Source organism: Hemibagrus wyckioides, linkage group LG08 (genome assembly GCF_019097595.1).
Source record: "Hemibagrus wyckioides isolate EC202008001 linkage group LG08, SWU_Hwy_1.0, whole genome shotgun sequence".
NCBI classification, from domain to species: Eukaryota; Metazoa; Chordata; class Actinopteri; order Siluriformes; family Bagridae; genus Hemibagrus; species Hemibagrus wyckioides.
Window position 1 is genome coordinate 9,422,563 of NC_080717.1, and position 27,807 is coordinate 9,450,369.

General features: G+C 38.9%; 1 protein-coding gene across 3 annotated transcripts in view; it reads right to left on the reverse strand.

Annotated features, from left to right (window-relative positions):
* flt4 (fms related receptor tyrosine kinase 4) overlaps positions 1-27,107 on the reverse strand; it is a 42,180-nt gene extending 15,073 nt beyond the window's left edge. Inside the window, exons 1-15 of one of the 3 annotated variants that reach the window (XM_058396686.1) lie at positions 26,717-27,107; positions 26,496-26,586; positions 26,196-26,414; positions 12,830-12,926; positions 11,806-12,074; positions 9,451-9,572; positions 7,764-7,938; positions 7,047-7,189; positions 5,202-5,373; positions 4,970-5,087; positions 4,525-4,700; positions 4,256-4,424; positions 1,969-2,095; positions 1,417-1,525; positions 555-893 (exon numbers count right to left, since the gene is read on the reverse strand). In XM_058396686.1, the coding sequence (XP_058252669.1) occupies positions 555-893; positions 1,417-1,525; positions 1,969-2,095; positions 4,256-4,424; positions 4,525-4,700; positions 4,970-5,087; positions 5,202-5,373; positions 7,047-7,189; positions 7,764-7,938; positions 9,451-9,572; positions 11,806-12,074; positions 12,830-12,926; positions 26,196-26,253 (2,074 nt within the window). In that variant the 5' untranslated portion in view covers positions 26,254-26,414; positions 26,496-26,586; positions 26,717-27,107. Of the gene's footprint in view, positions 1-554; positions 894-1,416; positions 1,526-1,968; positions 2,096-4,255; positions 4,425-4,524; positions 4,701-4,969; positions 5,088-5,201; positions 5,374-7,046; positions 7,190-7,763; positions 7,939-9,450; positions 9,573-11,805; positions 12,075-12,829; positions 12,927-26,195; positions 26,694-26,716 lie in introns of those variants that run through there. The other 2 variants (XM_058396689.1, XM_058396687.1) reach the window with 2 other exon arrangements.
* Positions 27,108-27,807: the final 700 nt, after the last annotated feature.

Below are 27,807 nucleotides of genomic sequence, written 5' to 3' on the forward strand. Positions count from 1 at the left end.
TAAGGATTTGAGTGAGTTTGACATGGGTCAAATTGTGATGGCTAGACGACTGGATCAGAGCATCTCCAAAACTGCAGCTCTTGTGGGGTGTTCCCGGTCTGCAGTGGTCAGTATCTATCAAAAGTGGTCCAAGAAGGTACAGTGGTGAACTGGTGACAGGGTCATGGGCGGTCAAGGCTGGCCCGTTTTGTCCGATCCAACAGACGAGCTACTGTTGCTCAAACTGCTGAAGAAGTTAATGCTGCTTCTGACAGAAAGGTGTCAGAATACACAGTGCATGACGGGTAGGGGCTGTTTTGTCAGCAAAGGGTGGGGGCACAATATTAGGTCATAATGTTATGCCTGGTCGGTGTATAAGCTACTAATTTATTAATAATTTATTTGAAATTAAGAAAAAACACTTATTTCACCTCTGAATACAGCTTTATGAGAGGAAATGTAGCAGGCAAGACTATCCAAAAAATTGTTAAGAGCTTAAACAGTAACATTAAACTCCACGTCTAAATTGTATATTACAAACAATCCAAGATAACCCTGCTACTAGAGACCCTTACCTTTCACAGAAACATATTTGCGGTGGCAGTGCTTCTCACCACTGCGTCGGTTCTGCACCTCACACACATAATTGCCCTCGTCCTGCAAATGGACGCTGGGAATCCTCAGCTCCAGCTCCCAGTTGTTGGTAGAGGCGTGGAAGGAGAGTTGTCCACCCAGTGCTTCAGCATAACGGTGCAGGCTCTTACAGTCCTCTGGTGGCACAGCCTGTGGGTCTAAACGATACCAGTGCAGGTTCTCGTAGGTGTAGTTGTCAGCGCTGCATTTCAAATAAACAGGCTCCAGTTCCAGCGGCTCCTCTGAAGGCTCCATCTCGATCCCAAAGCCTTCTGGAATGGCTAAACAGAAAGAGGTGGACTGAAATGGACTATTCACGTTGGTTTAACTCTATTATAACTGTGGATGCTGGTGGTGGGACATTGTTTTAGGATTACTTTTGCTTCTGAGTTCTTTAAGTATGAGACACAAAATGTCTTCCTTGTGAAATTAATGACAGTGGAATGAGATTTTGGTTAATCCAGACCAAACTACCATTCCAGTTTCTAAGAGAAAGGGATTGTGTTGCTATCTGGTGCATCAGTCAATCTATATAGATCTATGTAGTTGCTTTTTTAATCCTTTTTTTATCAATCAATTTATCTTTGGATCTTTTTGCCTGGTCTGAAGTCTTCTTCAGAAGTCTTATTTAAGAGGTATAGAGGTGCGCTTTAAGCCACAATGACTTTTCTTAACACCTTCTTCGTTTTACAAAACGTTTGCAACAGGCCTAGGACTCAGAAGATGTCCTTTTATTCATGATTAAATGTTTACAGACAGAAATATATTTCATCGAGTGCTTTTCTTGGTGTAAGCAGGACTTACTGGTCACATAAAAGTAGATAAGTCTCTCATCTTTTCCCACTTTGTTCTCAGCAGAACATTTGTACATGGCCGAAACATTTGCGCTGCTTATGACCACACGGCCCACTGTCTGCAAAAAAAAAACAAAAACAACAATTCGACAAATACTTCTCCTTTTCCCAGAAATCGCCTCAAAGATGATGAGCTTGCTGGTTGATGATTCCTATTTTCCCTTCTGCCCCTCCTTTTGTCAGGCTACACACAGGAAATGACCTCACAGGTGTGACAGAAAACAGGAAGTGAGTGTTCTGAGCATGCATGTTTATTCCCTGTCCCTCCAGGAAGTGTGGAAAGGAAGAAGAGTTTAAATATTTTGAGTGTGGAAAGACCAAAGCTCATCACCTCTTCCACTATATGACTGACAAATGTTGTCAGGGTTCAGATATTTGGGGCAAAAGTAAACATAAGAATAACACCCAGAGCTGATGTTTGTGAACATTACTGTAATGGTTTTGTCTCCATTCAGATTTTCCTGTTGGGTGATATTACAGGAGAGGATATTAAAAAACAAACCTTTTGCTTGCCATCCACTGGCTCTGACAACGTTTCCATGTTGTCAACTGGGTTTAGCGTGTGTTCTCGGTCCAGATCAAGCCAGTCCTGACAGAGAGGGACCTTGTCTCGCTGGCTTCTATGAGCCCTAGGAAAGTTGGGAACCAGATTGGTATGTAAAATAACTTACAAATGATACATATTTGGCATCCAGATCTTGTACTTCATGGATTTTCATGAAATCAACTATTTTTTAATCTCCAGCAATAAAGTACTTTTAAACTAGAAGAGGTCCTAAATACTTCATTAAAAGTAGTGCATCATAAAAAACTAAGGTGAAAGAAATGTATTCACCCAGAGCAAGCAAATGTAAATACAATGCTATTTAAATAAAAGAGCTAATCTCTAGCTCTAGTGTCTGTAACACACGTGTGATTACCATAGACAATCATTTCATAATGTTTGCCTGTACTGAAAAATCAATGAGAAACCTGTTTACTCAAACATTAAATGGAAGTCTTAGGACACTTATTAAATTCCGAGAATAAATGTGATTATAAAGTATGCGCAATCCAAACATAGAAGTTAAATACACACAAAAACAAACATCACTATGTGACTGGTCTACTTTTTTATCAACTATAATCTTGGGGAGTTTAAGTAGTTTAGGCCCAGCCTATGTCTAAATATTTCAACAGGCCACACTAATTTTTCTCTTTGGAAAAGTAGTCCCATTTCTGCAAGAACTAATGATTTAGACTTTGTATTCCTGGAGTATTTCTTGTTAATAGCAAGAACATTTGTGGATTTCTAGGGCAAAGAGAGGAAAAGTGGGTGTCTGATGATGAACCCTACATCCGCCACTACCATTGTCTTGTGTGTGTATGCTTTTGTTTATTTGTGAGAGAGACAGAAAGGATGTGCAGATAGACACAGGAAGCGCTTTTAGAGTCTTATGTCTTCCTGTGGATGATGGAAGCTTGAGAAGGACGCACATGAAGGCCACACTCTGTATTTGGCTTCTATATTATTTACAAGGTAGAGCTGGCATATAAAAGTAATTTTCTCCCTTAGAGGGAGAGCGGGATCAGAAATGGACTGACCTGTGATATGCTGGGGAAATGTGCATGTGAATGAAGCAAATGGCAAAAGCACACAGGACCATGACCTTGTGTGTGTGTGTGTGTGTGTGTGTGTGTGTGTGTGTGTGTGTGTGATGCACAGAAATCAAGGACTATGAGCATCAGCTGTAAGTGTGCAGGGGTGAGAATAATACATAAGAGAGGCTGGGCTTCCCTGCAGCTCATCCTAAATGCTACGCACACATAGCTGCATCAGTCTACACTTAAACTAAAGGGTCTGCACCATGGCGTGACTACACAGCCATGGAGGAAGCCGAAGAGCGAACATAGGAAGCAGGTAGGTACTCTGAGGTCTCAGCACTGTAGAATTAGCTTGTCTTTCCAGGGCCAAAGGATGCTATCATGACCCCATTCTGTCTTAGTTCTTCCTGTTGTTTGGATGACCCATCACTCCATACATGCAGCATGGCTTCTCAAATGCAGACTTGGCTGGGTGGAGCACTAAGAATATCTCTGTAGGTTAAACATGCCATGCCATAGGCCTCGCTGCTCTTCTAATTGAGAAAATAAATGTCACAGACTGAAAACACAAGAGTGAAAACCTCTTCTACAGGCAGGCGATGGCTGGCAGAGAGCCAAGAGGAACAAAATCTATCTGCTCTGAACCTGAAGTGAACCACTGAGGTCTAGTGTTTAATGTTTATGAGCGATTTCAACAGCTTCGGGAACAAACCTAATACTCCCATCGACACGGGGCTGAGGTGCAGGCGAAAATCCCTTTAGTGTAGCAATATCCTGAGACTTAAACTTGTTTTGAGTACATCAGAACCTCCAGGCACCACAACTAAATTATGATCAGCTGATCAAACGTCCACAAAAAGCTCAAAGCACTGAAATGAAATGGCTGTTTGACCAGACCACCTCTGATTAAAGCTTTATATTGGTTGAAATCAGTATGCATGGCACACCTGGATTTCTGTAAAGCTGCACTGTACTGCATTAAAATCATAAACATAATTTTAGATATCCAATTATGTTAATCATTTTTTATTTTTTTAAAATAAAATAAAAATACAAATATCTACTAATGTACTTACGCACATCTCTGTCTGTCTGTCTGTCTGTCTATCTATCTATCTAGACAGACAGACAGATAGACAGACAGACAGACAGAAAGATATATAACAGAAAGATACTCGCTTTCTGTCTCTAAACTTAGCACTTACGGAGATCTTTGAGTGGAATTAAGGCCGCAGGGGCTCCAGGGTCTCCACTGCCAGGTGATGGATGTTGGAGGAGGATAACCAGTGGCTGTACAAGTGAGAGTCTGTCGACTTCCCTTCCTGTAGGGGTTAGAAGGTGCTGCTGCCTCCTTCTCATGGATCTGTGGTGGCACTTCACAAAGAAATTGAGAAACATCAAGAAAATAAGAATATTAATTATAGTTCAGAGAAAGAGGGAGAGAGAGAGAGAGAGAGAGAGAGAGAAGCATTACCATTGACTATCAGAATAAAGTGGAGTTTTTTCTCTATGGCAGCAGCATTGTTCTTCAGAACCAGGGTGTAGTCTCCAGCATCCTCTCTGTGCACATCCCTGATCTCCAGGTTATGATTGTGGATCTTAAACCGGCTGAACTCTGGCCGCCTTGTTATCATTGTCACATTTTTATACCTGTACAGACATAACCACGATAACTGCTGAAGACAAGATGTGTCACTGGATGGGCTTAATTCTCTTTTTTTCATCACACTAATGTGGAAAAATGTATTTAGAATCTCTATCAATCGTTATCAAATCATATGTCAAATCTTTAACATCACTGAGAGTGCTCACATAACACAACATACGTTTGTGAAAAATCTATACATTGTACAGCCCTAGTGGGTGTTATGTAAATATAATGCAATTTTAAGTGAATACATATGAATTCCAGTGCATACCAGTGGGTCACTGGGATGGGATATGCAGACACTTTCACTAACAGCTTGACAGACTTTTGTCCTGCTGTAGCTTCCACCACAGAGCCGTTCCTGTAGTCCACACTAATGAATGGCTTCTCTGAAATAACAGGAGTTTTAGAAGTTAAGGATAGCAGTCAATATACTGGATTCTCTAGATCTGTGGTCAACTTAACTAATAATAATCATACACCGTTCATTCTTTCAACCTTACCATGCACTATGACTAACGTGGACTGCTCCAGACTCCTCTCCATACCATTGGCTGAGCAGGTGTAGTAACCAGAGTCATTGATGTTGACATTTTGGATGGTGAGAATGCTGGTGGCTTCTGTGGCTTGTGTTATGCTGTTGCGAATGGACTGAAAGTTCACCACCCTGTTCTCCTGTGAGCATAATGACAACCATAACTCACATTAAACTCACTTCAATTAGTGCAGTGATGTTATTTTTTTTACGCGGATAATGTAAAAGTCTGGCCTTTTCATTTGTCCATTAAGATTTATTTCAAAAAGCTATTATTTAAGAGGGAGTAATAAAACAATGCAATTAATCATTTAATTGCTTGTTTATACAGCTACCATAAGCTCATGTGCTTAGATGTATGAAGCTTTCAAAATGAAAGGTAATGAAACAACAGCTTTTTAGCTCATTCTGCAGAGGCAAAAATAGGGACTTAATGTTTATGTTGTTTTAATTTAACTTCTAATAACTTGCCCTTATATTATATACATCATGCTGATAGCTTCCCTGACCGGTCCAAAGCTTTAGTCTATTCATAAATTTCAGGTCTAGTCTAGCTGGGATTAGGTGGGTCCTTTATTCAGTTCAGGTTGCGTAGAAGATCTAACTTTAACAATGTAACATGGAGTAAAAAAAGCCAGGTCTGATTACAAACCCAGGTCCCAGTTTCTGTAATATTCTGTGCTATCTATCTGTGAAAAAACCTTTTTGGTGAAATGATTTAATTAGCCACATCTAAACAATTCTTCCTTTTTAAAAGGATAAGACAATCTTATATGTCATTTAGTAGATGTACCAGAATTATGGTACAAATCACTGTTTGTTTTCTTTCTGTCTAGCTACAATTTACAGCATTTGTTATTGATTATACCACTGCAAATTTCTTAATTTCGTTTTCTATAAAGTACAGAAATTTTTTGTTTTCTGTAAGGTAACATGGCCAGGAAGTAAGATGTGTATCCCAAATTAAATACTTTTCATCTATCATAAAAACTTTTTACTGTCTTTTATACACCGATCAGATATAACATTATGACCACCTGCTTAATATTGTGTTGGTCCCCCTTTTGCTGGCAAAACAGCCCTGACCCGTCATGCACCGTGTATTCTGACACCTTTCTATCAGAACCAGCATTAACTTCTTCAGCAATTTGAGCAACAGTAGCTTAAAACTGTGGTTAGATCAGCTCATGCAGGCCAGCTTTTGCTCCCCACGTGCATCAGTGAGCCTTGGCTGCCCATGACCCTGGTTCCTGGCCCATGACCCTGGTTCCTGGACCACGGTTACTTCCTTGGACCACTTTATATAGATACTGACCACTGCAGATCGGAAACACCCCACAAGAGCTGCAGTTTTGGAGATGCTCTGATCCAGTCATCTAGGTATCACAATTTGGTCCTTGTCAAACCCGCTCCTTACGCTTACCCATTCTTCCTGCTTCTCACACATCAACTTTGAGGATAAAACTTGCTGCCTAATATATCCCGCCCACTAATAGATGATGAGGATAATGATAATAAGTGTTATTCACTTCACCTATCAGTGCTCATAATGTTATGGCTGATCCATGTAAATTTGTCATATTATGGTTATTTTGCAAAGACATTTTAAAGACAGGAGAACTGTATACTGAGAACTGTATACTGCATATATATGTTTTTTGCTTTTCTTCCTTTGAGGGTTCAGACAGACAGAAGACTAAGACTTCTGGTTTTTCTATTTACAAATCAATATCATTTCCTGCCTCCATCTTACATAAATCGAATTCATTTTGCTTTAGTTGGCAGGACTCAATCTCTTGCTAAACATTTGTACCTTTTGTCCGGGGTAGGCCCATTTGAATTCCACGCCTGTGTTGTGCTCTACCAGTGCTGTGCAGTTGAGGATGAGGACATCGTCTCGCATTAGCTCAATGGGTGAGTCCTCAGGAAACAGCTTGAGGTCATAAAACTTTCTTCCTGCATGGTGTTACAACCATCACTTGGAAAGTCAGCACTTTTATCATTTTCTGTATAGACTTAGAGCCCATATAGATCTAAAAACAACACTTGCTGGATTCATTGTGATTCATTTTGGAGATCTTCCAATTACTGATGAATGTAATCTCTTCCCAAATTGATGACAATAACCTGAGTAAAATTCTGTTAAGATAATATTTTTGCTGATTGCTAATTTGCTTATTTGAGTCCAAGCCCATACTGCATAGCTTCATATTTAATTCAATATTTGTACTTAGTGTCGGCCAGTATTTAGTCTTTAGCATCATTAATCTTTCAAAATCTTGTAAGTTGAGGGTAATGCTAATGTTCTTCCACTCCAACTGAAAAGGCAATAAGAAGCTGATCCTTTGCCAGTTCCCAAACTTGACCAAAAAATATTCTAATCATATTCTATCATATTCTAATAGATGCACTTTGAAATGGAGACCTGTGTGAAATATACAATGTTTTGTAAATGATTACTATTTCTTCACTTGATCAACACGGAAAGGTATATGTAACTTGCTGAATATATTACCGAATAGAGTTTTACCTGATTCCATCATGATGTACACCCTGGATCTGTACTCTCTGTCATTTAACGTCAGGGAACAAAAGAAGCCAAGAATCATGTCCATGCTGTAGATGACATGCCTGGGAACAGACCAACCTCTCTTGCTGTTCCATGTGATCTCTTTATTTTCAAAAGGCACAGACGGTTGCACTATCTACAGAACGATGGGAAAAGGTTAAGACAAATGAAGCACATAGTTCACAAGGCTACATCGCATCAACATAAGCTCATCATAATCATTTTTGTTTGTATGATAGCTGTGGTTATGGTCAGTTCGATATAACACCTGGGTCAAGTGAGGTTTTTGTGTTGTTTTGTGTTGACTAACCTAAAGTACATTAGAAGGACATGACAACCTGCTTTTTAAGCTCAACATAGTTCTGGCATGTACTTACAGTATATATTTCTGCTTTTAGCTTTTTTAGGAATACTTAAGGAAACACCGTGGGCACTGACACATATTTTACGTGGCCATAAAAATGTAGTTTACTATTTAGAAAAAATAAAAGCTTATGACAGCTTATTGACAGATGACTGTACATGTCCTTCGATCCTAAATAAAACCTGGTTGGATTTTTACGTTTCAAACCAGTCACACCAGTCCAATTTATTATGGGACTCATATGTACACAGACACGTATGTAATGCCATTCAAATGTAGATCTGGGTGGTAACAATACAATTTAATATCAACAAATCCATCCTACAATGTTATTTCAACCCCCAAAAAATGTACAAAGTAACCGTAATCACGACTTATATCTATGAGCTGAAGCCCCAGTCAATGTTTATACAGAATTATATTAGTTAGTGGCTTATGTGGGTTTTATGCTGCCCTGTGAACAATGCTGTTTCAGTGTCTATTTGAAACTGGAAAAATAAAATCTAATCTAAATAGATTTGTCATGATATGAATTCAACATATTGCACAGACTAAAAAAAATGCACAATGCAATGCAGAAACCACAGCAATGCTTTGTGAAGTTTCATCTAAAAAGTCTGGCAGGGAATGATGGGAGACAGAGTGCTCAGGACCAAATGGTTAGGTTTTTTTTTCTTTGCCATTGTTGTTATTACATTTTTCATATCTGACTGTGTGTCCGTAGGGGAAGAACAGTGAGGAGAGTTCCCCCAGACTTCCTATTAGATTTAAAGGACGAATCTCAAACTCTCAGACTGGCATACATTAACTTCTTCACCGGAACATTAAGCCTAATGAGACAGATGAAGTGGACTGGGAGTCTCTGACTGAAATTCACATGATTGAAAACTTTATACAGTTAATTAAATCCTCTCCGTAATTCTCAGGAGCATTCGCCTCTCAGCCAGCATACTAGAAATGTGATGAAATTTATACAATGCAGGTTTTTATCAGCATACCAATAGAAATAACTGACTAATGAATAACAATCATCACATCAAGTAGTGCAGTGACTAGCTTATGCTAGCATATATGCTGCATATGCAACCATATGCTTTTTGAAGCTTCCTTTTGTGTACCTTCCTGTACGATGTATCCAATATCAGCCGTATTTAAATGCAATTATTATTAGCACTTCAACTTTCACATGGGTATGCACACACTTATAATGTTCCTTTCTGAAGAAGCATGGTATTAATAGCACTAAATGAATCACTAATCTCTGCAGGATGGTGGCATACCTACCGAGAAGAGTGAGACTTTCAGTTCAGGATCTGAGACCAGACACGGCACTTCAATGTGTGTGTCCGATGCTGTTATGAAGATGGTTTCCATGTTGTCACTTTTGATAAATGGATGGTCTGGGTCTATTGGGGAAAATTTGAAGTTAGCCAGAAAACATGTGAGTTTGCGATCTGGTGGAAATCATAAAATGATGAAAGAACACACAAGCATAACCTATGCATCATAAAATAATTTTCACTTCAAATGGCTCTTCTGTACTCCCATATAAAGCCCATAAAAAATTCATATCAGGTTTAACTTTGACCAGAATACATCAAGACCCAAACCAAGGCATTAAGATTCATAACCACGCCATTCTCCGCAGGTCTCTGCAAAATGACACGGCTCACATTGTCATTAAATAGCAAAGAATAGAGCTTATAGTAACCCTTTTCAGATTTCATATAGCCATTTGCAAAGCCACTAATACAGTGATTTTCTTTTAGTCAGAGGCCAAATGTGGTCCCAGCAAATCGCCCCAAGCTTTGTTTTCCACTACAGGCTCTATTTGAATATCATACACTTCTCTGAAATGCACCATTAGTTCTAAGCCTACCATTTTTTTTTTTTTTGTTCAGAGTAAAAATCATCACTCACTCAGTCTTTGAGAGGGCAAACAAAAGCTTCAAACTGAAGGCTTATATTTCTATCTGTTGGTGGTCCAGATACACAGACGTAACAGGAAAAATACACAATTCCGTTGTGTAATGGTACTTAACAAATTAGTGTGAGGAGGAGAAGTGCCTTTTGAGGGCTCTTATGTTGGAACACAGGCGGTGATCATGAACGATGGAGGCAGTGAGTACAAGGCACGGGATGAGTGTACACAACGGGATAGGCACCTAACCAAATCCACATGCAGCCCTATCCGACCTGCTTCATGCCCCTGCGTAATTTATAGCTGTGATTTCAGCTGCTTCTAATTAGACCCCTGGTAAGATCTATGGAAACTGTTTCGGCACCTTGTCAGGAGAAATAACTGGGTATTTTATGAAAGCAGACAAACTAGTGGGGCACCTGTATATGAATCTCTGACTATTTTTTTATTATCTTTTCAGCTCCAAAGAATACAGCACCACACAGGCCTCTGACTCTGTCAACTGAGCTCAGTACAACACCCAGACAAACTACACATAAATCAGCTGCTTATGAAAGACAAGAATACATTTAGTAGCCCTACAAACATTGCTTTCATTAAAGTAGATCTCTTTTCAGTTTTCACTTCTCAGCTCAACAAGTAAAAAATACATGATTATAAGGGCATTGTTATAAAGGGTCTCCAAACAAAATATAATCATTAAGGTATAATCAAATACAACACAACACCCAGGGCTTGTACTCAAGTATTTCGCATGTCTTTTTCCGGCAAAATGTGTGACTTATTGTATGCCGGGGAAGATTCTGTCGAGAAAGTCCAATTTAGTCCGGAAATATGGTGAAACTAAATCTCTTTCAAAAATAAAACAATGGATCCCATGTAAGTATGACTGAATCCTAAACAACACTTAGTCCAATGTACTGGTCAATTGAAACTTTGTTTTGCTTCATTTATGAAGCAAACTCCTCGCCAAAATACTTCTCATTTTGAAATCAAGGAAAATGTGTTCATTTCACAAGTATGTGACCGGGGAGAATTTAGATACGAAGAAAAACAGGACTTCTTTCTTCGTACTAAAACACAAAAGCCAAAACGCAAAGCCAAGTAAAAAAATACCTGTGTGGTGCTCTTTTACGCAGATTACGCCACATCTCCGCTTTTCTTACTTTTAGCCGTCAAGCAATGCAAATGCATTCAAGCTATAATACTACTTAATATTCTTTAAATGTTTGGATAAGGGCAACCGTTTAGAATGTCCTCGTCTATCTCTCCAAGAAAAGAGAATATATATATATAATCAGATGTGCTAGCCAAGCACAGAAAATTGACTCACTTGAGGTTAAAAAAATACAACAACAAAACTGAATATGTGATTTACATGCCCTATTAGTTATGCTTTTTTTATGATGATGCCATGAATTGCTTCAACTATGCAAAATAGGAATTCAATTGCATCTGTAATGACGTGAGTGAAGTAAACAGGGGGAACTAATTTCAATTGGAAACGACATGACATCATCTAAACCATTTATATATGACAAAATGACTGTCATCTAAACCATTTAAATATGACATAAACATCTGCGGTGATTTCCTGAGGCAATTCAAGTAACATAAACATAAGTTCAAAATTCATTGAAATTCCTCTATTGTTGAAAAGAGAATTATGTTACATACGGTCATTACAAGACTTTCAAATAAACATTGTCTCCAGTTACCTCGCACAAAGACATATAAACTGGCAGCTGTGGTTCCATCAATAACAGCTTTGATGTCCTGGTAGAAGCAACGGTAGTAGCCTGTGTCATTGCTCTGGCTTTTTGTCAGCACTAGGGTCTTGCAATACGGTTTCCCAGGTTCCCCCTGGCACTCCTTCACCCACAATGCTCTTTGATCCTGGATGAGCAACTGCTCCTGTTGTCGCTCACTAAGCTCCTCTTTGCTGAGAGACTGATCTGGCCAGGTCCAGTCCAGAATGTGCTGTCCCCTGGTACAAGGTATCAAGAAATGGTCACTAACATCTCGAAAGCTTATAAGATATCAGATTTCAGCATGATTATATGATGATCTTCAGAATTATTGGCACTATTGGAAAGCAGTCTTCACATTTATTCCATAATTTCGTCTTCTTTGCATAGCAGTATATATACCCTGTAAACATTAGCACCACGAGTTAGAATTCCCACACGACTTTGATCAAGACTAATGGTCTGTATAGCTTTATGGCCCTATCTTAGCCTTTCTTGGCACACAGCAATATTGCATATTTCAGAAACATACAAGATAACTTTTGATTTCCTCCCCAAAATAGGTTACGCAATACACTAATATTTTTAACTTGAACCACAGCCATATAAAATTCATAATGCGTCTTATGCTGGGTTCTGGCCAAAATATATATTTTCTCTTCCCAAGAGGCATGTATGCTACTGCTGAAAAACAATTTATTCAGTAGATTCCTGGCTATGGCAGCTGTAGAAGAACCAGAGATTAATGAAGCAGCACAGCTCTCCCCCTTCCTCTATATGTTCAAAGATACATTGCCACTGGCATTATCTTAAAACGGATATAATCTTTCTTCTGCATTCCCATCCAAATGTAACATTCCCTGTGTGTGTAAAGAACCTCAAGGCTATATGGTTCAATTCATCTTGATTTCTTACTGTTTACATAAAAACAGGTCCGGTAGATTATCATACATTCTGAGCACAAAAATTGCCTCAGGTCATAGTCAGAAATTACCTGCACGTAATAGTCAGTGTGTCATTGGCGTCAATCACAAGCTGGTCTTTGGTGCTGTTGAGAATAGGGGGGGTCATAGAAAACCCAGCCACTAGACCTGGGACAAGAAAGGAAAGGGGATTAAAAGACATAAGACATGCTTTGAACAGCACGTCAAAAATGTATGCATCACATTTGTGCCATAATTAGTTACGACAGACTTTTTTTAATTTTCACCCCATTTTTCCCTCCTATTTCATCATTTTGCTTCACTATCTACTACCTAGCATTCATATATCAGGCAAAGGCTACCACACAGGTAAAGGCTAGCATGTGCTATGCCATAGAGCAACTGAACAATCTCGGTGCAAAGCGCTAACTGTCTTTTTTTTATCATTCCCTGGTGCCCATGATAGCTAGTACATGACTAGTATCTCTCTAATTGACAGAGGAGAGTGTAATGCCATCCCTTTCACTTAGACAGAATGGCCAATTATCCTCTGATGGACGCACAGACATGAATAGCTGTGACACTGGTTTGTGACACTTTTTAGGCCGAACACTTTTCTGTTGCGCTGCTTAGATAGCTTCATCTTAAACTACATTTTTCAAAATGTTTAGTCAATTTAGAAAACATACAGATTACAAATTTACCCTCTTGGGGAGAATAAAGTAAGACGATCCCATCTATCAAATGCTAAGTCACTAAATGAAACTAACTAACACTAAATGTTAGTTTATGGACAGCTAGAAGTCCATTGAGGTTTGGGGGAGGATGAAGCAGATTGAAGAATAAGCACGAGTATTAGTTAAGATATTAAATATGGGCTGACAGGAATAGCTAGCCTAACTATTAACAAACCAGGTTCAGAAAATATCAAAGACATTTTATGTAGGTACCAAGCATTTTGGTGAGTGTCCTAATGAGGCTCAGGGGTAACAATAGGTCAGTGGTTATTCTGAGGTACAGTACATCAATGCTAATCTAGCATTTCAAAATGAATATTGGAGGCCAGTAAGTAAAACTTAAGTGCTATCATTTTATCAGAGTTCACACATATTTTAATGTCATGAATACCTGATATATAAATAGGCTTTAGTAAGAATAAGATAGATTCTGAACATAAATCTTACTATAGATGTTTTAGAGTGGGAGTATTAGCTGTTCTAAGAGCTGGAAAGAAATGACGTTATTAAGATGACATAGAGTCGAGGTAGAAATTTGAAACTTGAAAACTGACTAGGAATCCACACTAATCCATAGCATTACCAATAACCTATATATAAATCAGTGCATATCATCTTGATTTATTCATCTTTTAAGTGGTTGATCTTTGAAGAGCCTATTAAGACTTTCCCGGCTGGTGAGACGTAAGGTTAAAGATCACAGCAGACACGTCAAATGATCTCCGACCATTATTAGCACTCTCACAGATGCACTTTAACCGAGCATGGCTAAGGAATATGTCACCAGGACACACCAGGCACATCTGGAGATAATTACAGATGAAAGCAGTTCACAAAACTGGTAGATACATTATGCTATGTATGAAGACCACGTCCTTTTTAACCGTTTAAAAAAGTAAGCTATGGTAAATAAAGACAGAAATAGCGTCTCGTCATACATTCACGGAACAGCAGAAATTAGAATCCCCAATAAATTAAAACACAATACATGTGATAGCCAGAACCAGAATCAGGATTGGAACTGGTCATTCGTCATAGAATTTCTATACAAAAAAGCACGCTGTGTATCTTTGCAACATATACAACACGGTGTGTATCTTTGCAACATATACAACACGGTGTGTATCTTTGCAACACATACAACACGGTGTGTATCTTTGCAACATATACAACACGGTGTGTATCTTTGCAACACATACAACACGGTGTGTATCTTTGCAACATATACAACACGGTGTGTATCTTTGCAACATATACAACACGGTGTGTATCTTTGCAACACATACAACACGGTGTGTATCTTTGCAACATATACAACACGGTGTGTATCTTTGCAACACATACAACACGGTGTGTATCTTTGCAACATATACAACACGGTGTGTATCTTTGCAACACATACAACACGGTGTGTATCTTTGCAACACATACAACACGGTGTGTATCTTTGCAACACATACAACACGGTGTGTATCTTTGCAACACATACAACACGGTGTGTATCTTTGCAACACATACAACACGGTGTGTATCTTTGCAACATATACAACACGGTGTGTATCTTTGCAACATATACAACACGGTGTGTATCTTTGCAACATATACAACACGGTGTGTATCTTTGCAACATATACAACACGGTGTGTATCTTTGCAACACATACATATACATATACACTTTAATAGGAACGCCTGTACATCAACACATCTGTGCAATTATCTAATCAGCTTATGATGTGACATCAGGGCAATGCAGAAAATCCTGCAGGTACAAGACAGTAGCTTAGGGTAATGTTCACATCCACCAACAAAATGGGGGGAAAAATGTGAACTCATTTATTTTGACTGTGGTATGATTGTTGCTGCCAGACAGGCTGGTTTGAGTTTTCTATAACTGCCTGTGATTTTTACACACACACGCACGCACACACACACGCACGCACACACACACACACACACACACACACACACACACACACACACACTTTATTCTCTAGAATTGAATATTGCAATAAACATCCAGTGAGTGGTGGTTCTGCAGAATAAAACGCCTTGTTGATGAGAGAGAACCAGATCACCGAAGTCACCAGATCTGAATCCAATAGAACACATTTGGGATGTTGTGGAACAGGAGATCCACAGCATGGAAGTGCACCTGAAAATCTGCAGGAACTACATGATACAACATGAAACAGAATCCCAAAGGAATGTCTTCAACATACTGTGGAAATTATGCCATACTAGTCACACAAAGTACATATGGATGTAATTAATTGAGGATATGAAGCTAGTGGGTGCAAGTGTTGAGGATACAGAAGATAGGGATAGATGGAGAGAGATGATTCGCTGTGGTGACCCCTGAAGTGAAAAGGTGAAAGAAGAAGAAGAAGAAGAAGAATCACACAAAGTACAATAAACTATAAGACAAATGACGTTAATGCTCCTTGCATGCCAATCAGAAGTAACATTTCTGCACCACTGCATTTCATGTACATGATCTAAGTCCTTCACATGGATCCTGGCCCTGGAGCCAACAATGGACTTATGTAAATATTTGAATGTGAGGCTATGAACTGTTTATAGCGTTGTGCTGAGCCACTTGGCAGCAGCTTGCTGCTTTTTTTAAGCTTTGAAGATTTATTCTTGAACATCAACGGCAATAAAAACAATACCAACCAAAATGCTATGCAACAGGAAGAGGCATTTAAAATGGATTTTTTAGAATTTTTGTGGTTTTTGGCAAACACTGCATAAAACATTTTTCTGCAGTCAATAAGAGATATGCTCATTGCTATAGTCTGGGCTGAACCATTCACGGATGTATACAACTGGCCCGAGTGTCATGGCCACAATTTTTTTGTCAATACCACCCAAAATATTGACAGGCAAAATAATAAGTGTATTATACTCAAGAGTGTTATGGTTCCAGTGGAGAAAATAAATCCATTTACATAGATGTATGCTGAATAATCATGTTGGTATATACAGGCTATTTAAATATTATCCGATTAGCTGTAATTACATTGCAAATGAAATTGATGAACGTTCATTTTACTAGACGATTAAATATTCCTACTTCCTGAAACACATTTCAAGGATAAAAAAAATACACTTGTTTGCCTTTGCAACTGAGAAGTCTTCAACAGCATGTGAGGTCAGGCAACTGAAAACACATCATCATCCCCTCTGCATGACAGAATACAATCTTTTTCAAAAGCATGCAAACTGCGCCGAAACCTGCTGAGTCCCTGCCTGCTGTCTGGCCATTTCAAAGACATAATGACTTGCCTCGCCACAGAGAGCCGAGCTGTCCAATTCCTGGGGCTAAAGTATAGGACCCAAGGGTCTCTTTCTGTCTCAGGGGCCTTTGGACTTGTTTGTGGTTGTTTAAACAGACAGGAGCGTGCTGTGGGTGACAAGTCAGAGGAAACCCGCTCCTTGCCTCCAATAGGTTCAAGAACAATTTACACAACCCTCACAAAGTTTATAAACAATATTCTTGTGTAGAAAAGAGGCCAAACCTACAGACTAAACTCGCCGCCCTGAGCCCGAGTGCTCACATCTTCCATTCAATTGTCCAAAGTCCATCAGATTCACAGCCAAGGCCATGGCCTTTCAGCTGAGAGCTTTCTAATTGGTTTTTATGAAGCATAGGCAGGAAGCTGTTCTCTGGGGGTGCACATTTATTGGAGTAGTGCCAGGTTTGGAGGCATGTTTGCCTTCACAGTAAGGATCCCCCCACCCAGAAAGAACAGCTGCTTTCTATACAATGTCTGAATTTTCTCTACACAATGTGATGTAACTGCAGCATGTTATTAGATACTTACGAATACATTTACACAGTTCATTTACAACTCAGACATTCCCCATAAAATGCAGGAGCCCGATATTAATGATGGTTATAAAAATGCATCAGGTTCGTTTACATTTACATTACATTTGTCTGTGTCACTGTGTGAACATAACAGTATTTTTGTGGCACTTCCAGAAACCGCGGTCACGTCTTCGTCTACTCACACAGTGCACTATGTAGATTCTAAAATGCCACGGTAACTATGTAGAAAGTATATGTTATTGAGTGCAAAATTCCACATTTATTGTGCAATTGATCATAGAAAAGAGGATTATTATTAGGGAAACTCAGCAGAAAATATTTGAGTTCTCCAGACCTGATATAAGGATCTTTATACTGTTTTTATGGCTATCATAACAACAAAGTTTTGGCATCAATTTATTCAGAATTTGACCATGCTTGTACATGTTTGTCACTTAATAATAAAGGGAAAATAAATTCAAGTAAATGTCTTTTTGCTCTAAAGTATTCTATAATTTCTATAGTGCATACAAAGCCATTTGTGCCATTTGGTCTAATAATATGCTTTAAGACTGGTTTAAATAACAGCAAATTGCTTTTGACCGAAATTTAGACAGAAATAGGAATTTGACAGAAATTCATTATTGAATTCATTATTTATTCGATTCATTAACAGATGAGACGTGTAGTAGCAGCAAACACTCCACACCATCTAAGGCTAATCATAAATGAGTAGGGGAAAAATGTGCTATTATATAATAAAAAAAATAAAGCATAAACATTTTAATAAAGAATAGAATGTAAACACAGTATACAGAACAAGTGTAATCAAGTTTTCTGTATGGAGACCATTTATTTAACATTTATGAGTCCCCAGTATCAGGGCATTATATAACGCTCAGTAAGTTTTCTGCTATGGGAAAATCTTCAGGACAAAATGCTTTGTTTTTTTAGTGCCATGACAAGCTGCATTTTTTTTTTTTTCTTATTAACTTCAATAGAGAGAAGAGAAAATAGAGGCTGGTGAATGAATAGCTGCTATACTGTAGGTAATAACAGGAACAAAATTTGCAACATGAAATATAACTAGAACAAGTAACAAAGTATGACTTCATTCATTAATAAATTTAGCAATTGGAACATTTGGAATACTTGGAACATTGCAAAACGCTTTGAATCGGGTCGCATCACACCACCCTTTCATTGACTATGCTCCGATAGCTGAACAGCCAGTAATATATTATTCCCTATTATGCGCAAACTATTTATTTACATGAAATCATCAATCCTGCGTGTTCTGAGTATGCTACGTAGGAGTGGCAGGGTGTATTGGATCTGCTATGAGTGAAGTGATGACTGAATGTTGATACTGTAGCAGACATCAGCCAAAGAGCGCTGACGGATTTCACAAATATCTCAGCTGCTTTACTGACATACAGACCTTTCTGACTCCCTTAAAACAGCTCAGTCCAGGCTGAAATGCTGTTCAAAAAAAAAAAAAACAACATAAGAAAATGTCACATTTTTTCCTTCTAGAAGAAATCCTGCATATTTTTTCATGATATTAGACACTTTGTTAGCCCACTGGAAATCCTATGTATGTATTATAAATGAAATGCATGTGTGCTTGTTTCACCCTCGACTCTGTACAAGCTGCAGGCCATTACATACCTCATGTATCTATTTGACACATGCAGCCAGGCATGTTAGAGGTAATTTGAACCTATGCTTTCACACAACCATCTGCCTAAACAGGATATTTTTCCTGCAGCCCAGAATAAAGAAAGAGTGGGCATATGCATGTCGATATGCATAAGAGGATCTATATTCCCATAGATCCCACACTGTTAGAGATAAGAGCTCTTGCTGGGTCCAGTATGATGTCTGGGTATGATTTATGTAGAATAATATTAAGCACACCATATGAACCGCCACATCTCATACGAAGATCTCAACTAATCCTGATATAAGTCTCTGCTAAGAAATGCTGAAAAAAGTTCATGGGTGTACATTGATTCCATGTGAATGAATTGAGTTGCTTCTATGCAGTTTGTTTTTAAAAAGGCAACATGAGTTGATTGAGTCCTGGAATACAAGCCAACTTCACACATTCACCCAAGCTGAAAATCAACCCGAGGACCCACTATACATAATATTTTCTCTTACATTAACATTTCCTCTTATTCCCTTTTTCAGTGTACACATGTACAAAAATAAAGTAGGTAGCACCTGTTATTTAGGTTGTTAATCAGGTTGCCAGAATAGCTGTGTACCTATTTCTCTAATTCTGAATATCTGTAATTTCAGTGCCGAGCCCAAATTAAGGAATTAATAGTTCTTCTTCTGACATTACAATTCCAAACATTTCTCCTGAACCCCTAGCTACATTGTTCCAGATCTAAAACAGTATGCTGTGAACCTGGCAACCCTATCGCTGCAATGTATTCTCAATGAAGCACAAAGAAAGTGGGGGGGGGGCACCCTGGACAGGACACCAAACCATCGCAAGGCACAATCACACACACACTACTAATCCCACACAATTTAGAGATGCCAACTGGCCCACAAGACATGACTTTTTAAAGGGCCTGAATGTTTTTAGGGCCTAAATAACAACTGTGTGGTGTTCACCATCTTCTACAAACAAGCAAATAAGTTTCAACAACAACCAAAACCAAATAACAAAAAGAACCACAACAAATTTTAATCCGTTGTTAAATTTAGTAAACCAAAAGCAAACCAACATTCTGCTGGGAAAAACAAGTACATTCAGTAACATGCAGAACTAACTGTATGGTGTGATTGGGGCGCAATATGGCTATTAATTGTTCTCTCATTTACTGGGTCAACCCAATATATTCCCCACTTCCTCAGAACTATTACAGAGTATATTCAACTGTCATAGACATTTTATACATAATTCTATATCTTAAATATAAATCTTATTGTAAAAATGACATTGTAGTATCCAGTTTAACAAAAACACCTGTACACCTGCTCATTTGTGCAGATATCCGTTCATCCAATCATGTGGCTGCAACACAGTGCATAAAACATGCTACAGTGAGATTCAGCTAATGCTCACATCAGACATCTGAAAACATGGGAAAAAGTAGGATGTCTGTGACTTTAACTGTGGCATGGTTGTTGGTGCCAGATGTGCTGGTGTGAGTTTTTCAGAAACCACGGATCTCCTGGGATTGTCACAAGCAACAGTAGAGTTTACATGAAATGTTATGTGAAAAACAAATAGCACTGAGTGAAAGACAGTTCTGTGGGTGGAAACACCTTGTTGATGAAAGAGGTCAGAGGAAAATGGCCAGATCGGTGCTAGCTGCCAGGAAGGATATAATAACTCACATAATAATGCTTTACAACCATGGTGAGCATTTCAACATGCACAAAACTTCGAACCTTGACGTGTATAAGCACATTGGGTTTCATTCCTATCGGGCAAGAGCAGGAATCTGAGGCCATCCTTGGCACGCACCGAACCGGACAGATTAAAATTAGGATAAAAATTCACCTCTTGTGTTTCCCTTGTGTTTGAAGATCATATTCAAACCAGCTCATCTGCTGCCAACATCCATACCACTATCAAAGTACCACAAGTTCAGTCCTCTCAGCAGCAAGGAGCAAATCTTGTTCACAACGCACACTCAACTAACTTAATGGTGATTCAGCAAAACTAAGCATTTCTCTAGGAAGGTGAGAGCTTCATATAATTTTCATTAAGAGATTTACCTGAAAAACATATATCATATAAAGTACATTAGAGTTAATTCTATAGTGGTGGTGAATAATAAGCTTTGTCTCTTTAAATGGATTGCAGTTCCCGAGGATTCACCGACTTTGCCCACAACCAGTCATGTAACAGATGTGCGGTTTGCCAATGGTTCCGCTGACTAAAATAAACAGCTGGCAGCATCAGTTTGTCACTTTTAAGCAAAAGTGAAGTCAAGCTCTCAGCTATTTTCATAGTTTGACTCTTTACCCTACACAATGGAGATAAGAGCGCACCCTTATACTACACATTTTCTCAGCATGGTATTAGATCTTTAAAATTACATGAAGTAAAAGGTTTTCTCTTTGTTTTCATTCCACAGTTCATGTTAGCCTATTTACTTTAGAGATAGTTAGGGAGAATTTATTAGCCTTTATTCTACTCTTCCCAATATTTAAGCTTCTAATCAACATATAGAAAATCTGAGCAACATAAATTCCACAAAAAAATGGATGAGGCCCCAACCTCGAGTGAACTTAGTGTCAAGTCAAGTCAAGACTCAGGAAGGACTTCACAAGCGGACTACAGCTCTGTGCTTTTTATAACGTGTAGGACATGCTATGACAGGGCCAAACCCTAACATTTCAGTCAGACACTGGAGCCAGCACTGTCATGATCTGAAATAGCATCATGTCCAACCGGCAGAAGAGGGGCAGTCAGGCCATAGAACAGACCTCCTCCTCTGAACAAGGAGTCAGCATCTCCTGCTCCCTGTGGAGGAGCTTAGTCAAAACTGCAGCACATGCTTCACAAAAAATATAGAGAGCAAGGCTTTTTGTCTACCGACCACAAGGCCAGTGCAAACTTTGATTCCTTTGTTGTCTGTGAAGGATCGGAGCCAAAGAGGCCTGTAAGTCCCTTTTGTCCACAATTATCTGCTTACTAGTGCCCTTCCTATTTCCTGGCTGGACTTGATGTGAAGTGAGGATGTTTTAGGGGAGGTGGGGGACACATCAGCGTTTGCTTCCTACGTGCCACACTCATCTCCTGACTACAATTTCCTGTACCTGTGCCGACGGCCACACAGGACGTGCTTGGCTTTCCACTGCGCCATTTCAATTGTCATCACATGCAGCCCAAAACTGCTTCATTCTCCCCCCTGCAAGGTTAGGAGGAAGAACATTTTCCATTGACAACTACGGAAGAACCAAAGAATCCTCAGATTCTCATGAACCACAAGGTCACAGGTCGAAACTAGATACATGCGCCTAAGTACAATTTGCACGGAGTTCCTTCCCCTGACCTAGAGTAATGAACATTTTATGATATGGGTCCGTGGGATTGTCCTGATTGTGGCACACGAGTATGTTTATGTCTTCGGAAAAGAATACTCTATATTTTAACGGAGTAAACATTTATCATGAGGTTTCCAAATTGTTACCTCACTTTTCAGATAATGAGGTATTCACCATGGAGCAAATAAATTAGACAGGCACACCCATAGGCAAAAGAATCTAAAACGAGATCTTGTTTTCTCTATAGCTTCTCCCAGACTGCAGTGAAATCTGATGGAAATAAAAGAGTCTAAAAATACTGAGACGTCTGCTTAAGTCTCCTGTATCTCACTTTTTCCTCCTGAGGCGAAAAAAACAATCATCTTCACATCTTCTCTTGAGTTTCAGTCATGTCTAACTATAATTGAAGAGAGTTACATGAGTGTATTTTTTAATATGCTAATTTAAGGTCTTGGAGATACTGTATACTGGTGTAGGTTTATATGCAAGCCTTTTTTAAGTGTACTTGAAGAGAAGTACACTAGGTGGCCAGTATATTTTAGAATTATTTTATATAAATAAAAGGTCTTTAGCAGAAAGTTATTTGTGCATGCTAAAAAGTCAAGTCTTTTTATTTATTGTCCATGTTAAATCATTTATGTGAGCCAGTATTAATCCCGTAATGTAATATTAATAGGTTATTTATCAAGCATTTAAATTGTATTTAGAGAAGAGGCTTCAGCTATATTTTATTAAAATGTAATTCTAATTTGATTTTAAATTGACTGTAGCTCTTTAGCCAACACCCCAAAGCATTATTACACAATAAGCTAATGATACAGCATTATGGTTTGCCTTGTGATTGTGACATTTGTGACAAAGTGGATATGTTAATGAACCGTAAGTGAAATCTGCATTAATGTTCCTTTTAGACACAGCTTTAAGCAAGAAATCTTCCTCTGCGCAGTGGTGATGATGCAGCCATAAAAACAGACAGAAGGGTCAAAAGGAGGTAAGTAGGATGGATAACAGAATGGGCGTGGAAGGCCAGGAGGAAGTTGGCAGTTTCCTCCAACCCCACCAAATATACTCCTTCCTATGAACGCTCAGTGACCTCATTGACTTGCCATGCTGGATTGGTGACTATAGAATCCTAACATTAATGGAGCTATATAATGCACTTTGGATTTCTCAAGGCTCCGTATGATGCTTGAGTACAAAGTACTATTGAAGATGCTACTTTTGAAAAAGATAGTCATTCAACTGGCTAATTTATACTGCCACAGATAATAAATCCGACTCAGAGGAAATGAAACTGGATTGTAAAGGGCTCTTGGTGGAGTGTGCATACAGCCGTGCAGTAGCTGTATTGATCAAAATTCAAAAACACCATTTTTACTTTACAATGTCGGGTCTATAAAAAGAGGATGTGATGATCAATATAAAATAAAATAAACATTTGCAAACAAGTTTTCACTACACTTGTTAGATTTTATTGTTGGCTTAAGGGAAAGAATGCTGTCCTCAATAACGTCCAACTTATATTTATTATTCATTCATGCATCTGCATTATGCTGGTCAGAAGCCAATAGCAGAAACACTGGGTTAAGGTAGGAATATACTCTGAATTGTACACCAGCCCATTACAGGGCACTATACACACACATTCACACTTCTGGGGCAACGTGAGTCAGTAATCCTGGGTTTTACACCACCTAGGAGTAGTTTTATCACCCTGGCTACAGCTACAACATTAAAGAAGAACAACCTCAACACAAATCATTCCAAATTCAAATAAAGTCTGAAAATCATAAATGCACTGCGGGGCTTAAGACCTACTGGAGGCTATGTGTGTGAATGATACATGAATCTCTCCTTTTCGCTTTAGCTCACCAATAGACAATGGATTACACTTAAAACTCAAACATGCCAGTCTGATAACGATTCTAACTCGGCAAGCGGAGCTAAACCTCGATAAGTAAGTCTGACGTTGTTTGCTTAATCGCCCGGATGACAACATGAAACATTGCAGTAAATATGCTATTTAACAGATGAGATAGTTGAGGCTTTTGGATCATAAGATGAATGACTTTTCCAGTGATTAGTGTGGTGAGAATAAAAGCAAGTGTTTTAAAGTTGCATGCTCTTGGCACTGGTGCCATATCTTTCTAACTGGTGAATAGTAAACGTTGGATCAGCTAAGCCCATGGATTGATCCTTTTTCAAAACTCAATTGCAATTCTTTGCAAATCTTTTTGTTCATCATAACCCCCTATTTTCTCATTTTGGTTTCAGTTCCCTTTATGGTAAAAGGAAAAAAAAATTTAGTGACCTGAAAATCACGCATTACAGAAGTCCAGAGGCTTTTACGGGAAATGTACATATTTTTGTAGGATTATTTTTTATTGAATTATACGATTAAACATATGTAGGATTTTTTTTTTATTGAATTATATGATTTAATGGACAAATTAATCTCAGAATCTCTCTGAATCTCTGAATTAATCACAGCGTAATTTATTCTGATTAGAGATGAGGCTATTTCTTCAGAGGGAAGAATCTCCTTGGATAAAACGGCATACATAGTGAGCTTTTCTGTTATGTCTGTCCCTTCTCTTCTTTATCATTGCTTTGGAATTCCTTCTTTTCCCTTATAAAATGATTATCTATGGTAATCGCACGTCAAATACAATGTGGTCGATTGTGATTAAGAAAAACTGCCGGATTCATTAAATATATACGGTACTTTTCTATTAGAACACTCAGACTCAGTCTTTGCAATGAAAAAATAGCCCAGTTCTATGGGTCTCCATGTGGTTTTCATTTGGAGAGAGAGATATATAAGTGAGAAACTGTGTTTCTTGTGATTGTGGATGTCTGATGCCAAAAGAGCCCATCTTTCTACGCGCGCCTCCTCCCAAAGTGTGATGATTTGAGTATATATATAAACCTGGCAAACTTTCCTGGGTCTCATTACCTGATATCTATGACGACTGCAGCTCTTGATTCACCTTTTTATTTGGAGACGAGATTCTATGTTATGTCTTTGTGAAGCTCAATTTAAAAAGCATGAATGCCTAGGACAACAGCAAGATGCTTATTTGCATGGCAAATGTTGAATGCCATTCAAAGAAAGAAAAAAACCCAATAATCACAGTAAACAGTTACAAAAAAAAAAAGTGAATAGAAATGTGTGAAACAGACACCACATCATCATTTTCAGTATGATTAATCATTTTTAATGTACTACTGGCCAGTGATCGTGGGTAATTGCGAGTTAAATTAAAGTCAAGGCTCCCTCTAGTGACACAGGAATAGTTAAGAGATGCTCTGAAGCAAATGTCCAGTGTTTTTATTCTACAGAAAGTTTAGTTTAGTTTCCTAATCCTTCAATAAGTGAAATGCAATGATTATGCTGACCCAATGACTATGTTTTTACAGAATTATATTTTTTTTTACACTATGTGTGCACAATTGCACGTGGAGCATACTCAATTTACATCAATACCAGTGATGCATACACCATTTACATGAGCATGCACATGTTCTCATGAAGCGTGCTCAATTTACATTGAAACTCTTGACCATCAAAACACACGTGGGGGATGTCAGAAACTATGTCTAATGCAAAATCCTAACAAAAACAGCCATCAAAACGTGACAGGTTAAAAACTTCACCTTGTCGGTAAAAAAGGATCTAAATGATCTGAAAGGATCTAACATATCTGCTGAAATCAGTGCTTAAAAGAAGATTTGGATGGACATCACATCCGATGGACATTTACTGGATATGAATAATAATAATAATGATAATAATAATAATAACTGCGTCGCAAAGCTTGGAGCAACTTTAGTCCAACTTTCCAGTGGCACAAAGACGCAATCTCACCTGAGATAAAAGCGATCCCGATCCAAATTTCGCCGAATAGCGTCCAGTCTCTCTTCATTTCCAAGTTTCCACAATTTAGGAGTTGTTTTTAAAAGTTGCAGCAAAATCAGGCGTTATTCTGAACTCATTTAATTCACCATGAAGGTAAATCCGCAGCGTTCAGGTGAACCACGCGTCTCTCTCTCTCTCTCTCTCTCTCCTCACAGTCGTGGAAAGGATCTATGGACGACAAAGAGAAAACATGCGGCCTTTTCTCCCCGTGTAAAAAACAAAAAAAGAGAGAGAGAGATTCATGTAGACCTGAATGAATTTGCACTCGTTTCCTTTTCCTCCGCTCGTCCAGCCTGTTGGTTGATGAAGTGTTCGGGGGGCCGCGGGCTGAGGGTCGGACCTTCAGGACACACACACATACACACAGCGCGCGCGCGCACACACACGGTGTGTATGAGGTGTCTCCTCCTCAGAAACAAAATTCAAGCTTCTACGCTTTTACAATTTGTTCACTTCATAAGAAAACTTACACGTGTGAGGAAACAGTGAGAAAGTGTAGAATTACAAGGAGTGTTGAATTAACACACTGTTTGGAGTTAACACCCACACCGTTCCACTGACAACATGTACCAAGAATCTAGATAGATATAGATATAGAAATGGGTAGAGAAAACACCAAAGTATCATTCGAACAAAAACCAAGAAATGAAGATTTGCATGCTCTTGCAGCTGGCGCTGACACCTCACAGCTGCAGGGTCTGATCTTCAGCTTGGGTTACTGTCTGTGTGAAGTTTCTGTGCTGTTCCTCCTGGGTGTGTTAGGGTCTTCCACCTCCCAGAAGCTTGTCAGCAGGTTGACTGGCTATGCTAAAGTTGTTGCCTAAGGGTGTGAATGTGGTGTGTCTTAGGAGAGGGGAATGTGTCAAAAAATATCATAAGATTATAACCACCTGCCTAATATCGTGTCGATCTCCCTTCTGCTGCTTAAACAGCCCTGACCCATCAAGGCATGGACTCCACTAGATCCCTGAAGGTGTGCTGTGGTATCTGGCACCAAGATGTTAGCAGCAGATCCTTTAAGCCCAGTAAGTTGTGAGGTGGAGCCTCCATGGATCAGACTTGTTTGTCCAGCACATCCCACAGACGCTGGATTGGATTGAGATCTGGGGAATTTGGAGGCCAATTGAACACCTCAGACTCATTGTTGTGCTCATCAAACCATTCCTGAATCATTTTTAGTTTGTGACACGGTGCATTATCCTGCTGAACGAGGCCACAGCCATCAGGGAATACTGTTATTAGAGTGTACATGGTCTGCAACAATGCTTAGGTAGGTGGTACGTGTCAAAGTAACATCCACGTGGATGGCAGGACCCAAAGTTTCCCAGCAGAGCATTGCCCAAAACATGACACTGCCTCCGCCAGCTTGCCTTCTTCCCATAATGCATCCTGGTGCCATATGTTCCCCAAGAAAGTGATGCAAATATTTACTTTATCTAATATATATGTATATAATCTGCTTCTAATCATTTTATATAATGTTAAAGCAGACTGTAATAGTTTATGATACTATTGAAATTAATACTGTTATATCACCCAGTGTTTGCATGGCCGTGATGGA